The 16,270-nt window shown below is 40.3% G+C and overlaps 1 protein-coding gene across 2 annotated transcripts; it reads right to left on the bottom strand.

The window, feature by feature from the left end:
- Positions 1 to 2,987: 2,987 nt before the first annotated feature.
- Positions 2,988 to 15,666, bottom strand: USP44 (ubiquitin specific peptidase 44). 2 transcript variants are annotated; one of them, XM_081209650.1, is made up of 7 exons: positions 15,537 to 15,656; positions 14,823 to 14,912; positions 9,471 to 10,970; positions 7,157 to 7,355; positions 6,214 to 6,322; positions 4,408 to 4,613; positions 2,988 to 3,880 (listed from the first exon to the last, which is right to left on the bottom strand). In XM_081209650.1, exons 3-7 carry the CDS (start codon positions 10,893 to 10,895, stop codon positions 3,681 to 3,683), a joined length of 2,139 nt encoding a protein of 712 aa, XP_081065776.1. In that variant the 5' UTR covers positions 10,896 to 10,970; positions 14,823 to 14,912; positions 15,537 to 15,656; the 3' UTR covers positions 2,988 to 3,680. The 2 variants fall into 2 exon arrangements, with proteins under 2 accessions (XP_081065776.1, XP_081065775.1); XM_081209649.1 differs by lacking the exon at positions 14,823 to 14,912 and having other exon boundaries at positions 15,537 to 15,666.
- Positions 15,667 to 16,270: the final 604 nt, after the last annotated feature.

Here is a 16,270-nt window from a genome sequence, read left to right as displayed (position 1 = left end):
TCTTCTGTACCCATGTAAGTGGCAGTAGGGTTGAGGCTAATCAAAGTATAACAGGACTCCCACATATTTTCTACGGAATTGTTTGACATTCTAGTTTGAGCCTAGAAAAGGTTTTAGCAGGCTGCATATTTCTTCTGTACAAAGCAGCAGAAAAAGTCCAACTATTAAGTGGTGCTAATCCGTATGCTTTATTCACCACTCATGCAGTAGGTTTTTGCAAACTGTTAGGATGTGCTTTGGAGTTAAGGTATAGAAAACACAGTTCATGCTCAATAAGGTACTATCTGTATAAATTGTTGTTAGATTGACTCTGGGAATTGTCCTGTTTGCAATGCTGTTTATTTTATGACCTAGCATTGCTCAAATGCAATTGAGTTGGACCCCTCTGCCATCAAGTACTATTCACCTTGTCCGTGAGATTACTTAGTTTTTATTAAATTATTGCATAAACGAAAGGTGGTTTTAGAAAATCATTTATTTTATCCAGAAAGCTACCTAAGGGTTTTCATTTTATTTTTAGGTAGCCTCTGTGCAATAGTAGCTACATGAGTATAAAGGAACATTTAATGGATTGAGCTTTATGTTGGGAAAAGCTAATGCACATTGAGGTAGAATAGAAGGGCAAATGTAAGGCTAAAACCATATATTAGATCCAGCCCATCAAGGTGTTTGACATAGCCCACCAACCCCCTATAGGCAGCAAGCTTCTTGAAGAAAACTAGCAGCAAAGCAGCTTGTAGGAAAAACAAAAAGCCAAAAGGGAAGAAAACCATCTAGTTGTCAGTAACGAGAATAAAGTTCTAAACGATGCTACTGTTGTAGCAGTCAAAGGAGCCAAGCAGAAAATTGGTGCCCATGCTCATTGGAAGATGTGTCCTGAGCGTCTGGACTGACAACATGTTTCATTGTCTGTCTGAAAGGCTTCAGATTCTGTGTCGCATAGGCACAGACCATGAAGACCTATGTACAATTACGAACAGGCCAATTCCTTATCAATACTTTTAAAATGCCTTTTGAGAAGCAGAGAGGTCCTGCATTGCAGAATCAATTATACTAAAGAAGTATAAATATTTAGTATGTATAATTTTTGGCATGGAGTTATTTGAGTGCTTTGGTTGTTCTATAAAGAATGGTGTTTTGCTTAGGTATCGACTGGAAGTTTAAATAAAAAACAAATAGCTACTTTTCTGATGAGCTGTTTTAAAATGATACATTTTCAAAACTGAATAGGGTAAGGAAGTCCTTTCCCCCCCAGGCCACTTGCAGAGAAGGAAATGCTTCACTTGCTGGATTTCTGTTTATGTAGCTCTTAAAGGCACTGAAACTGCAGCAACAACATTAAAACCCTCTTAACTGAACTACTATCTCTCAAGGTACAGGCCAAGATAGAGCTAGATCAGACTTGCCACAGCAGGCCATTGAAAATGTAACTGATTTTTATTAAATCTGAAATAGCTTAGAATTGCCATTTTTTTCTTGCTCATCTTTACCCCTTTTCCTCTGCTTTTGGTGGAACCTTGCCTGTTTTTCCCTTTAGTTTTTGTTCTTGGTCTCTGCTTTTCTTTCTCTACAGATGTTCTCTTGTCCTGTTTCTCTTTGCACAAACATGTTTTATTTACAGATGGGTCTTGTCCTAAAACTGTGGGGTGGGTAACCTTTGTTGGGGTCCAACTCCCATCAACCCCAGCCAGCATGCCCAATAATCAGGGTTGATACACCTGCACCCACAATGACACAATAGGCACCTGACGTGCTCAGAGGATGACTTTTGACAAATTGGTTCAAGCTCTTAGAACTTAACTAGTTGCTATGCTTCATTCTCTTTCATGGTGTTTTTTAAAGTTGGGACATTGGGTTCTTTTAAGATGGTAGGGGTTTTTTGTAGCAGGCAGGTTAACTGTTCACTGTACTGGCCAACAAAGGAAAGAAAATTTAGTACCCTTCTAGCTGAGCAGTAGAAAACAGGCTGCAAATGAAGACATTTTGCTACTTAGCATCAAATATTCATAGGCAATGAGTTTTGTGTTTAATAAAATATGCAGTCTTTATCTAGGTATCTCACTTATGTTGGGTGGCTATCAGTTCAAGGACTAGTAAGATTACAGTAATTAAGACAAATGTCTATGCTCAAGTTTCTGCCTTGTGTGCAAATAATCAGGAGACCTGCTGTGTTAAGAGGTCCTGAAAAAAGGGCACTAACCATTATTCTTTGGGTTCTTCATGCAGAGAGAGTGCCTATTAAACTAGAGTATACAAAAGTATTTTTCCTGTCACCCCAGATAACTGAGAAGAAAGTGAATTAGGGACTTAATGCTTATTTTTATGTGAGCGTGAGACATGCATTTTTGTGTGGCATTTGAGAACTTCTGCACAGACAGCTTCGCTGTATTCAGTTCTTCCCTCCCAGCCCTTTCTCTTGGGGTGGTGAAGTGCTTGCATTCCCTCTCTACGGGGAAACTTTATACAGTTCTCTGTGTCCTTCAGAGTTGGAAGGATAGAAGACGAGAAAGGTTTTTGTTTAAGCAATAACTTCCCTCCATAATTCACACAGGGCAAGTCACCCAAAACTCCAAAATCCTATTTCCAGAGGGCAGGAGAGCAAGGGTTTGTGTCTCTTGCTCAAAGATACCCCTCAGCTATCTCTGCAATTAAAAAAAAAAAAATCTTAGCAGCTTCACACTAACCAGTTCACTTTCTCAGCACTTCTTTTGTTGGAGGCAGATGTCCTCCAACAGATATCACAATGTAAGGCTGTCCCTCATGCTGGTTAGGAAGTGCTGAAGAATTCAGGAGGATTCCCCCCCCCCCCAGCAGAGCAGCAGGCAGTTAAAAAAATTAAGCTCTTACCAATAAAAAAACCTTTTGCTTTGCTTATACAAAACATATTACAGCCCACAGTACTCCTAAGTTTCACTTACACAGCTTCACTTTTTACACAGCCTATGGTCCTAAAGGAACAGATAAAAGACAAATAGAGCAACACAAGATTTTGTGAGGGCACTATCAGATTTGGGGTGTTTTATTGATACAGTTGACTCAGAGGGTGGTAATAATTTGCCAGTTATTCTTCCCTAGCACTGAGCAGTTGCATACACCGAATAAATATCTTGTTGCTTCTCCCCAGGACTTAGTGACTGAGTAGATCATATGGTTTACCAAATGGAGGTAGGAAGCAGAGTTGTATTTTGCTCTCTGCAGGACTTTTCAGTTCAGAGGGGAAAGCAAAGTTCTACATTTTATACCATCTTATTTTTTTTAATTCTGTGGAAGCAAGACATATGCCTGCAATGACTGGTACTTCAGGAAACATGGTATAAAATGCACATTTTTTATAAAAAAAATTCCAAAATTACACAAGTTGTTCACCAAAATTTCTTATCTATGTTTTCTACACCAAAATATCAAAATATAAAAACGCTGAGAAACAGCTTGAGGTAAGATTTAACAATTCAAATGGCAAATTTCTTTTAAAAAAATAGCTATACAGATATCCTAATAATTTTGGAAGTTAACTACCATCAATAAAAAGTATTTATACTAAAAAAAATTCCCCAAAACAAGTTTTCAGCTAGTACAAAAGGGTATGAAGATACATTGTACAATACTGCACTTACTCATCTCAACACATGTACAAGTGACAACTCTCAGACTTGTACTGTACATATTAAATTGGCTTTGGATTAGCTGTTACTATCTGCACTGGAACAATTAACCTCAGTATTTGGCTGTTTTCCAGATGGTGAGTCAAGAGCTGAAACATTACAGTGTCCATTTGCCTGAGTAATTCGTTGAGTATAAAACAAGATGTAGGCCTGGGCCTTGCATACTTCTTCCATAGTGCACATGTTGAGCTTGGAATCATTGCAATGAACCCAGAATCCTAGAAGACAAGAGCAATAAAAGTATTGCAGTACTGGTTCTTGTAACAGATCAAAGGATTTTATGTATTGCAATATAAGAATACTACAATATAAGAATACACAGAAATAGCTGTACTCCCCCCACCAAAAGGATATATGCAGAACTGTCCAAATGACAGGTTGGCCTCTCTGTGCAGCATTCATTACAATTTTAGAAGATTCCCCTGCTTAAAAGTATTGAGTTTAGGGAATGAAATATTCAATGAAATACTCATGCTAGCAAAATGATTAGCACTAGCACAATGGGACTCCTTGCCCCATGCACCACCCAAAAAAGCTACTTTATGGGATTGGGAGAAACCCCAGAAAAGATTTAGAGGGAATACGGTGGGGTGGGGGCATTACAGTTGCACAAAGAGAAATCCTTGCCCTGATGGAACCTTCTCTTTAACAATATGTCGAATATAACCCTTCTGTTGTGGCAGTGCAAGCCACTGTATCTAAAAGGCAAGCTTAAATTGGATTTCAGATTCAAATTTGTTTGTACCTCCTTCTGAGTTATAGCAATAGGCAGTGTAGTGTCCTGAGCCAAAACCTTTCCCATGATGCATCACAACAGCAGACAGGTCATAGGTAAAGCAATCTGGAACAAGGGACTTGAGAGATTCTCTGCAGCAATAGGGCTCCATGTTGAGCGTCTGATCAAAGCTGACGTGCACACCAATCTTCTCACGATGATTACGTCCTGACCATCTTGGGTGATGAAAAAGTATAAAAAGGTTATTTTCTATTTCTTGTTCTGTAGGGTACCTTCAACATAACTAGAAGTTAAAAAAATCTCTATTTGTGGGCTAAAGCCTGGGAGTATGTGTATCTCTTACAGTGTGGAAGCAGTTACAGAATCATAATTATAGGCACCTGGTAGGCTAAGTCCTACCATCTGCAAAGTGCAGGAAATTCACAGTTAGGAGAATCCACAATAATAGTCTTTCCAGTCGCTACTTGAGAACCGCAAGTGAGAGAGACTCCAACACTCTTACAGATTATTAGTTTCATTGTAGAACACTTTCTGTTGGAGGTTTCTTTTAATCCTGTAACTTATTCCCACTAGATCAAGTCCTCATTTGCAAGAAGAAGAAGAAGAAGAAGAGTTTGGATTTGATATCCCGCCTTTCACTCCCCTTCAGGAGTCTCAAAGCGGCTAACAATCTCCTTTCCCTTCCTCCCCCACAACAAACACTCTGTGAGGTGAGTGGGGCTGAGAGACTTCACAGAAGTGTGACTGGCCCAAGGTCACCCAGCAGCTGCATGTGGAGGAGCGGGGACGCGAACCCGGTTACCCAGATTACGTGACTACCGCTCTTAACCACCACACCACACTGGCTCAAGACACTCCTTTGTATCTGAAAAATTGCTTTCTTTATGTCCAGTGCAGCTGTTGGTTCCCTCACAACCACAACCACTCCCTGTGACAAATTTGACTGGTTTGTTCAAACCCAATTGATAAAATACAGTCATACCTCGGGTTAAATATGCTTCAGGTTTAGTGTTTTCAGGTTACGGAACGCGTTACCTCTGGGTTTCGCCACTCGCGCATGCACAGAGGCTCAAAATGACATCATGCACGAAAGCGGCAAATCATGACACGTGCAGACGGCAGACGTGGGTTGCGTTCACTTCAGGATGCAAACGGGGCTCCGGAACAGATCCCGTTCGCATCCAGAGGTACCACTGTAAAATGTTTTTCTCTAATGCCACTGGTTCCTTAGGGATTTCCAGTCACAGACTCTGAGAGGGCCATTTAAGAGTTTCATAGAAGGGAGAATTTCACCAGCTGTGCCTTCCCCAATCATTCCCTAGAAGTAACAAGAAAATCTGAGGGAATTATTCCCTGCTTTGTAATTTACAAAGCACCTGTCTTTCCTATAGACTCTATGCTTCCTGGGGTCTCTTCCCACTTAAGATTTGCTTCACAGTGGTGCTTCTTGTCCCTGAGGCATATACAAGGTCTTAATTTAAGTCAAACAACTTTGCCTCGCAGAAGGCAGGCTGCTAACATTTGGATACTGACAACTTCATGCCTTGAGCACCTGAAATGTTCAGGAACACCTCAATATTCACACCAGTTCAAATCACTGTCAGAAGCTTCATCAAATTCCTTTAATGCAAAACAGTATTGATAACAGGCATAATATCCCTTGGGTTCTGGGTGGAGCGCACATTTTTATTGTAATCTCAAGAAGCATTCTTTATAATCTGACTAAATATACAGATCTATTTTTTTAAAAAAAAAACATTAAGGTTGCCAGCCCATTTTCCTTAATATGATAGCAAAGGTAGTTCACTACAGTACCTGAACCGCTTAAGGTGTAACCGCAGAACTTGAGGTAGTCGGCATACCATAAGTTGCTTCTGTGCTTCTGTGAGTATAATGGGCTTAGAAGAAAACTTCCTTCGTTTTGCTTTGACAAGAAAAAGAAAATCCTCCATTCATATTCACAATAGATGCAAGTTGTAGAAAAAATAAATCAATGCACTTTGGATAATACACGCCAAACATAGGTTGCCTCAGTCTAGACTAGAGCTTCTCAACTAAGCATTGGTTTAGAAGAATTTCTGTGTGTACAGTCAGCTTAGCAGGAATCCATTTTGGAGATATATTGTGGAAACATTACTTGAACTTAAAAAACATTCAATATACAACTATATAACAGTTATGTGGGGGTTGAAGATTTTCTGCAGAAAAAAACTACGTAAGTTTGTGAATTAATACCAATTGCAAATAATTAGGAAAGCATGGCATTTTCGTGATTTCTAGCCTTGTTTACTATAAGCAAATAAAATAAACCAAATTAGGGCATCGGACAATTTTATGAAATGAAATTTTTTTAAATAATACATTTCAATGCAATTCAGTTCAAAAAATTCCAGAAAACCCTTATCACAGGTGTATATGTTGGTATAAAACGCGATGAGCTCCAGTGAAGTATGGACAATGTACTGATGCAATCCTGAGATGAGCGCATGATATAAATAAATACTAATTTATTTTTTTTACAAATGTAGATTGATAGTTTCGTTCCTTGAGATTACCTTTATGTATCATATGACCTTATACTGTGAGCTCAAGGGACTGTTCACACCTTGTTTTGCACATTTAACAGATGCACAAATAAGAGGTAATTTTTCTGATTATGATGTTTAAAAATGTACTGGCAGTATCTATGCTCTTAACCAAAGCTAGGCCACATGTTACATGAAAGTCAGTTGCCCAAGTACATGCTGCCTTTACTCACTGTTGCACTGATCACAGGCATATATCTTTCCTTCCAATGCTTCAGTTTCTGTAAACTTGGCCAACATTTCCGTCAACAAGCATGGATGCTGACAGGTTGTCTCCTTTCCATTGCAGTGGTATCGTTCAGGAAATTCCAGTGACAGATCCCAGAAGGGTTCTATAGTATTAGACTTATTATCACACGCAAGACACGTTACCTGTCAAGACAAAAAAACACTTAATTTGACTCTCTAGACCTTCCTTCTTTTGCAAGTGAATGTGCATACATATTGCAGATGTGAAGAAGAGGGGTGGAGCAATCCAAAACCCAAATCCTTCACACTGGAGAGGGTCTGGACAGAGTGGGAGGGGTCCTCCTGCCCAGCTCTGGTTAGTTCCACTGATGGAGAAGGGCATTTTGGGGACGGACTGGACCAGCATGCTGCAGTCAAGCAACAGCAACGGGCCCAATCCAGGGGGGAACTGACGCAATGAAGTGGCATTTGCCCCCTTTCTGTCTTGGCCAGCACAAACACTGAGATTACGGCTGCAGTGCCGCCTGCATGAAGCCCTGTCGCTGGGGTTCAAGGGATTAGGACTGTGGCCTTAGCTGCTTTGTTGCTCTTGAAAGCCTCATCATCATCTTAAAATTGATTACATTTTTTAAAAAAAATGTAAAATTATAGCTCAGTGACAAAGCTCAGTGACAAAGCCAGATATATGATGCTCTTTCTTATTTTCCATTGTAATTAATGCTGTTATTATTCTATCAATAAATATTTTATATATTTATTGTTTAATGTGTTTCATTAGTAGAGAGTCTTAATATTTATAGTCATTTTAGTATTTCCAATGGGGGGCAAAAGATACAATTTTTTTATGCAGGTAATGAAACAATGTATATTGAAGGTGAAAATTAAGTGGGCATTCATGGGTATGGTGCAAAGGTTTCACTGTATTTGTTTCTAGGAAACAAGTCTAAAGTGGCTGAAAACTAGCAAATGCAAGGAAAAGCAAATGAGGGGAGTGGAACAAGAAGTAAAATACCCCTCAATGAATAATCAAACTGCTGAAATCTAGGGATAGAACAATAGTGCAATTGCATTATTATGCTGACTGTGAAACTGTGGGCCCAGGTGAAGTTTCCAAACCCAAGCAGTTCAACTCAATAGGGCAGGCATCCCCAAACTCAGCCCTCCAGATCCCTAGCTAACAGGACCAGTGGTCAGGGATGATGGGAATGTTAGTGACTCAAGCAAGGTTCTCCTGGGTACAGGCTTCTGTACATGAATTACCACAAAATACAGTAAGTACTTACAAGCTCCCGGTAGTATTTTTAATACCATTTAGGAATCTGCACATCAAGACTACAGAGGGCCTTCTATAATAAGTTATTATAGTTGCAATTAACAGACCAGAGCAGTCCCAGTAAAATCAGTGGCGATGCTCCGAGATCAGTGAATTGTGCAGAAAATTGCTTGAAATGCTATTAATGCTATTACTCTCACTTCCTTAAAGATAAAAATCAAGCTGACAAATGGCCGATTAGATTAACTCTCTTAGATGAGTACATTTTCATATACGGCAAAGTATCAAATACATGTGAATTTAAATCATTAGATTTTTACTGTGTATGAAGTAGAAAAGTTATAACAGCTGCAGACACTTATTCTACTGGCATGCATTATACAAACATCCCAATTCAGTGATGGAAATTTAAGTCAGCTTTGACCTGAAAGCCCCATGTTCCAGATCTCAATTATCTTAATATGGGTCTCAAATCACAACAACCTGCAGCAAGTTGCATGTTTTTACTACACATAAAAAGATGTCTGATTTATAAGAGGCTAATAATTGCTCTATTTTTTTTCCTCCTGGAGTAGGAGATTATGCTGTTTAATTTTATCAGTGCTTAAAGAAAATAATTAAAATAGAAAGGAAAGCTGGTTTAGATGTTGGTTTAGTAGCACTCTGATATGCTCATGCCATGAATGATCAGTATGCTCTCCGGAAGAGTAATGGAGATACTCCCTTCCAACAGCCATACCTTTAGCCTTCAACTTAATGTCTTCTTGCAATAGCTGTAACTACTGACAATCAGTACCTTTCTGTATCTGACAGTATTCTATATTTTCTTGTGCGTTCTTTAAAAAGTTATTTTCTGACACTTAATTTACATAATCCATGAAGGCAATATATTTATTTAAAATATTTATTAAAAGTGACTACACCCCACTCCAGTGATAACAGTAAAATGAGTCTTCATTTTGACCCATTAATTTACATTAATATTTTAAATCACTGCAGAGCTTTGTGAATGCAACACAACATACCTGGCTTAAAAGCTGTCCATGAAAAATTGTATTGACCACATTCAAAACCTGTTTAATGAGTTTCCTTTGAGAAGTGGGGATGAGGGCTGGGCATTTTGTACGAGCTGTCTCCAATTCTTGCTGTACTTTATCCAAAAGTTCACAGAGAAATTCCTGAGCATCTTGCTGGGCATAACCACGAAAGGCTGGGATTAGTCTCCACACAGAATGGAGCATGGCAAATGGAGATACCAAAGCCCACTTGCCAGACCACATGACTTGAAACAATGTATGCAGCTCATGACAAAGAGAAATGTACTTTGAGCTTGGCTCCTTAGGCTGAATAAGTTCCATATTTCTGCTATTTGACGCTCCACCACTTAAGCCTGATGAAACACTAGATCGCCTTGCAGAAGACTCCTTGTCCTTAAATTGACTTTTGTTCACATGAAATATAGAGCCGGCAGATGGAGAATGCTTAGAAGATGATCTTGTTTTGCCATTGGCTGCAGCTGCTAACAACTCTTGAGTTTGGTTCAAATCAAGCTTTAAAAAACATTCCCGAAATATGATCAAATGACTCAATACCTGGAGAACAGAGTTCATATAACATGTATTCCCCAAGTTTCGTAATCCTGTTACACCGGGAGTCACAGTAGGCCTTCGTTTAACTGGAGAGTCATTAATTTTTTTTAATTTTACATCATCTGAGGTAGCTGTTACTTTCAGTTCTACAGCAGAGTCCAAATTCTGTGACATTTTTAGTGCATAGAGTGATATTTTTGAGGATTCCTTATTTTGATTTTGCAAGCGAAAGCTCTTTCTTGGAGGCATTTTTTCCATTTCTTCTTTCAACTGGCGCTTTCTCTCTTCTCTTTTCTTCTTAGCATTGATCCTTCTTTCTTCTGCTTCTTCCCTTAGCTTCTCTTCTTCTAAAACCCTTTTCCCACTTGGTGTCAGTTCAAACCAAGATCTAAAAACTTTGCCCATTAATGCATGCCTCCTGTGCCACAGAGCTGTGAACATACGGTCTTGATTACGAAGCAAGGCTTGAGCACTATTATGGGAAAGGTAGTCACTTGTGCCCATCGATCGCAAAATCCTGCCACTGCGAGTAGTACAGTCATAATTCTGACTCTTGATTGCATTTAATGTACTTCGCAACAGCTTTAAATCACCAGTTGCATTATCATTAAGAACATAGTCATCACAAAGGTAGCAGAAAACGTACAGCTCATTCACTTCTAATGCCACTGGATGACTGCTTTCCTGAAAGTGCTTTAGTGCATGTTCTTCAATGTATCTTCCACAAGCAACATGTGAGCAGCTGAGGCAGGCCCATACAGATTCTGTAGTATTGCATACCATGCAATGCCACTTGTGAGGATTTACAATGGAATGGTCTTGGGCAAGCCGAAGTCTTCCTACATGTTTACACTTATCCATTCTCAATACTATAATGTTAATGAAATGCTACAGAAATTCATCTTCCAAAGAGTTTCTCAGTCTTTGCATTTTGACCTGCAAGCGGAAACAAAAGTTAGCTTCAGCTTTTTTTAGGACGTAAGAAGAATCTGCTGAATCAGATCAAAGACCCACCTAGTCTAGCGCCCTGTTCTCAGAGTGCCCAACCAAACCTGAAAGCAGGACATGAACTTAGCAGCACACTCCTCACTCATCCTCTACAACAACTGGCCTCAGAGGCATACCACCTTAGATACAGAAGCAATCATTCCTTGTAACCATTGATGGCAGTTTTCCTCCATTCCATGGCATGGCGTTGGACTAGATGACCCTTGGGGTCCCTCCCAACTCTATGATTCTATGAATTTGTCTAACCCCAATTTAATGCTGTCCAAGTTGGCAGCCTACAATCCATCTTATGATAGTGAATTCTATGTCTTAACTATGGACTGTGTGAAGTACTTCCTTTTTTTGTCCTGTAACTTCCAACACTCAGCTTCACTGCATGATCCTGGGTTCTAATACTATGAAAGGAAGAGGGGGAAAAACTTATTTCTATCCACCTGCTTCACTTAATGCATAACTGTACACACCTTTATCATGTTTCTCCTTATGCCAAATGTCAAAATCTTTCCCCATAGGAATAAATTATTCAGTATGGCAGAACATTTTCTGTCTATCTGAAAATTTGCCCTAATCAGCATGCAGCATCAGTTTAAGACAGATCTATTTAATAAATCACGGCTCAAGGTGGTCCACTGACAAATATTAGGATGGGGCACAGCACTTACACTTGTCACTACATCTGTATACAAAAACAAACAAGCCCCATGTGCCCTTGTAAAGGAAGATTATGAAACTTTAGCCTGACAAGCAGTCAAACTTTACTGGATACTCCCATTGTTTCATTAGCACATATCATTTTCTGTTCAGCGTTGCACCTATTCCTATCTACTGAATTACAACTTTATAAACATAGCATTTTAAAAACTCAGTTTAGAAACACTTTTTTTTAATTAGCTAAGCAGTGTACATTAATTAGTATAAAATATTTATAATTAAATACTGATAATAATCAGGCTTTAAAATGCTGATAAAAATCAACAGAATCTTAAGAACAATAAACATAATTAAATTACATGTCTGGGTAGGCTTCCTTAAACAAGGAGGTTTTTAGCAGGCATAAAAAAAACACACAGAAAACAGTGCAATGAAGACACCTGCCTGATATTGATAGGCACAGAGTTCCAGAGCATAGATGCTGACACATACTAAAATATTTTCCTCACAAGTGCAGAATGGATATTATATGGCACTTGTAAAACTGCCAGTACCACAGCTTGAAGAGGTCAAGTGGGCACATATGGAGTGGCAATACTTCAAGTAAAAGAGTTGACGGTTTTATATACTAATTGAAACAAGCCAGAAGCCAGGAGAGTTCTGTGAGCAGCAGTATTATATGTTGACAGGATTTTACTCCTGTCAGCAATTGTGCTGCAGCATGCTGTACTAACTGTAGTTTCCAGATCAAGCACAAGGAAAGCCTCACATAGAGCACACTGTAATAATTCAACCATGACTTTACCAATGCTTGACCTACTGTGCTCAAACTATTCTGGTCCAGGGACAACAGCAGCTCCTGTCAACAGTCGGAGTTGATAAAATTATTATTATTTATTCAATATCTATACCGCCCTACATCCGAGGATCATAGGGAGGTTTACAATATAAAAACACAAATATGTATAACATAGTAACAAACAAAAACAACACACAGCCGGTTTAAAGGGCCATACATAAAAGGCACCCCTGGCCACCTTTAGATTTTGCACCGCGGACAATTTGCTGAATTCTCCCTCATGGGGTGCAACTTACAAACAGTTGGGACTCAAGCTCAGCTTACTTTTTCTCATTCAGCCACCAGGCATAATTGAACATAGTTCAATAAGATGTGCATTATGTCATTTTATTTTATGTGTAAATCACCCTGATAATTATTAGATTCTTTCTCTCCCTTCTACCTTTAGCCATTTTTTGTTAAATAAAAAGTCCAAAATTCTTAAGTCTTTTCATTGTAGAGAAGATTCTAATGCAAGAGTAAAAAAATGAATATAAAGATGCAACAAAAATGCTTTCCTACAGTTAAGTAAACGGAATACCTGTACATCAAGGTTTTCTGGCTCATGTCTTAAATACAATTTTGAAATAACTGAGCAAATAGCCTCAATATATATCATTTCACTTTAAATACAATCCTTCTACCTGCTGTCATACCTCACTGACAAAATGCAAAAGTAAAAAGTAATCATTCCTTCTTTGGCCCATACACATCATGAAATAATCACAGAACAGGAATTTTTAATATGAAGTAAAAAGTCAAATACAAAAGCAGTAGCTTAACTTCTTACTAACACAAATAGGCACTCAGTGCTAGATGCAAGTCAGAAAATATGAAGTCCTACTATCATAAATCAGTATTTACACACAGGACTCAATTTTTCATCATTAAGCATCACATGATTTAAAGGAACAATTCCCAAACTGGTGCAGTGCAGATGTCAAGCACAGAAAATAAGTTACAAATGTTAAGAGCTGTGTAGTAGAAATTGAATGATGAATGTTAGCATGTATAACCAATACATGATAAATCTGGTCTAGTACTTTAAAATTGCATCTTAGCAGTACAATCCTATACATTAAGAGTAAGCCCCAGTGAATTCAATGAATTTACTGCCAGTTAAGTTTGTATAGGATTACAGCCTAACAGCACAATCCTAACTATGCCTAGTCAGAAGTAAGTTGTATTGAATTCAATGGGGCTTACTCTCAGATAGGTGTGGAAAGGTGGGGGTCTAGGGGAGAATTAACATCTTACTACAATCATTTACTTCTTACAATGAAAAGTGTTTCTTTGGCTGCAATCCTAACTATGTCTACTCAGAACTAAATTCAAAGTGGCTTACACCCAGGTATGTGAAGTTAAGACTGCACCCTGAAACCTGGATCTTCATGACCTTTTCATGTAATAAAGTTCATGCACTACCAAAGTAATTTAAGTACATAAAAACTTAACAAATCTCAACCTTTTATCATTATAATCACTTGCCATCATTAAAAGTCACAAACTTTTGTGTAAAATATACTACATGCACGCAGTACTCCTTTCTACATAATCACTGTTAACCCAAAATTCTGGAAATAATAGGCTGGCTTTTTTGAGTGAAACAGTTTTGTTTCACTCTAATTTACATTTAATTGCAGCTCCATGCTGACCTATTAGCAAATCTACTAGTTCACATTGTTTCATAGATTTCCCCCTCCCATTATCTTCTGATACTTTTTCAATGAGTTTTATGCACACAAACCCTAAGTAACAAAGATTCAAAAGGTATGTCTTACTGTCAGATACTCAACACAACAGAAGAGTTCAAGTGTGGGGCCAAGTGTGGATGCTTATTCTAAGAATATTATAAATCATATAAGATTTATTAAGAAAATGTTTCCTCTACTCATTCAGTCACTAGCTTTTTTTCTTCTTTTTTTAAAAACACATTCACCTGTGATACGCCTATCAGTGGATGTTCTGTGTTTGCAGACACAGCCTTCAGGTGCATAATCAAGATCACTTAAGATATATTTAGTAGTCCTTTGTATTCTCAATCAGGATAGTTAAGGGACAGTAAATATACAAGTTTCTCCTATTTATGTTTCTTCTAATCTGTTCACCTAATCTATGTCAGCTATTACCAACAGGAAGTATTCCTGATCAATGAGGTTGCAGGTGCCAACTTCCAAAATACAATAAATATGTAATGAAGGGTGGATATAAGTAAGATGAGACTTATTAATTCAGAGGAAGTGACAACATACTGAGTGTATTAACCTCGACTTTCAAAAACCACTACAAACCTATTCCAGGTGCAACAAGTGCTTCCTTTGAAAGATGAGAGTTACATCTCTGAAAGTAAACATCTCAACAGGTCCGCAGAAATCTGTTCCCTTTCAAAATAAATAAATAAATCAAGGCAGAAGTAAAAGCTAGACACCCATTTCCACAACATAAAAAGTTTTTAACACACTTCCTTCCTATCCCACCAACTCAAAACGAAAACGTCTAGTCATCCAGAACCGGCTTTAACCTATGGAGGCCGATAACATGGGGACCATCTCCACACGAGCAAGTTACCTATAAAACATTTGTGCGCGCGTGAATCAAAGATGCACATCGGGGAACCAGCCCACTCGCAATTATTTAAAAGGATGCAGCTAATCTAGCGCCCCAGACCAGCGCCCCCGGGACTCCTAAGCACTCCGAGTGGCGCCTCCGAGCCCCCTCTTTCTCGTCCCAGGATAAGGGAAGGAGCCTCTCGACGGGATGGCGAAGAAGCCGAGGGAGAGAAGTTTCTCCTTCCCGGCTCCTTCGAAGAGGCGCCAAAACCCCAGCTCGGGAGCGGGGGCTTCCCGGGTGACGGGAAGAGCAGCGGAGGACACTACTTGGAAGAAGTAACGGGCTGCTTCCTCGCTTTCGGAGCGCCTGGCATCCCCCGGCTGCCCCCGACCGGACCCCCCACGCCACCCCGCCTCCCGGAGCGCCTGGCTGCCTCAGAGCCCGCCAATTCTCACCGGACCGGCTCGAGCCATGTCCCTCTGCTTGCGGCGCGCTCCCGCTCAGCCGCTCAGCCCCTCACGCAGCCGTCGTCCCCGGCGCCAGCGCCCGCCAGCAGCAGCCGCCGCCATCTTGTGCTCCCCGCGCCTCCAGCTTTTCAGTGTCACAAGCAACCGCCCCCTCGGCCGCGTCAGCGCCGCGCCTCCCTCGAGCGGCTCTCTCGCTCGCACACGCAGCGGGGATCCCGCGGGCGGCGCTTGCCTCGTGGTCCTCGGTGGAGTCCCGCTCGAGCGTCTGTCTCTCGACCTGCCATAATAAGAGCCCTTCGCCATGTGCTGCCCCCGCCTCCCCTGTTTGGGGGTTACTATTGAGCCAAGGTGGGACATAGGAAGCTGCCTGGCACCGTTCAGACCATTGGCCCATTCAGGCTCAGCGTTGTGGTCACTGACTGGCAGCGGCTCTTCGGACTTTGGGACAAGGGTCTTTCCCAGGGACCCCTGCCAGGCGGTGCCTCAGAAGCGTCTGCTGCACCGCGGCCCTTCCTGAAGGTGAAGTCTGGAGGCCTGGCTGCCGCCCGCCCCAATGCATAAGGTGGCCTTGGCCGCCTGTCTTGGATTGGGTCCCTGCTCTTCCTCTTCTCAGCGTACCAAGAGGAGAGGAGCGACTGAACGCTGTTAGGGCACCACACAGAGAAGGTGGACTGTGTGGAGGTTCCCGCAACCGAGCAGCCGCCTCTTGCCGAGACTCTTTG

Source organism: Podarcis bocagei, assembly GCF_964188305.1.
Source record: "Podarcis bocagei genome assembly, chromosome: 10".
Lineage (NCBI taxonomy): Eukaryota > Metazoa > Chordata > Lepidosauria > Squamata > Lacertidae > Podarcis > Podarcis bocagei.
This window is presented reverse-complemented; position numbering and strand designations above follow the sequence as displayed.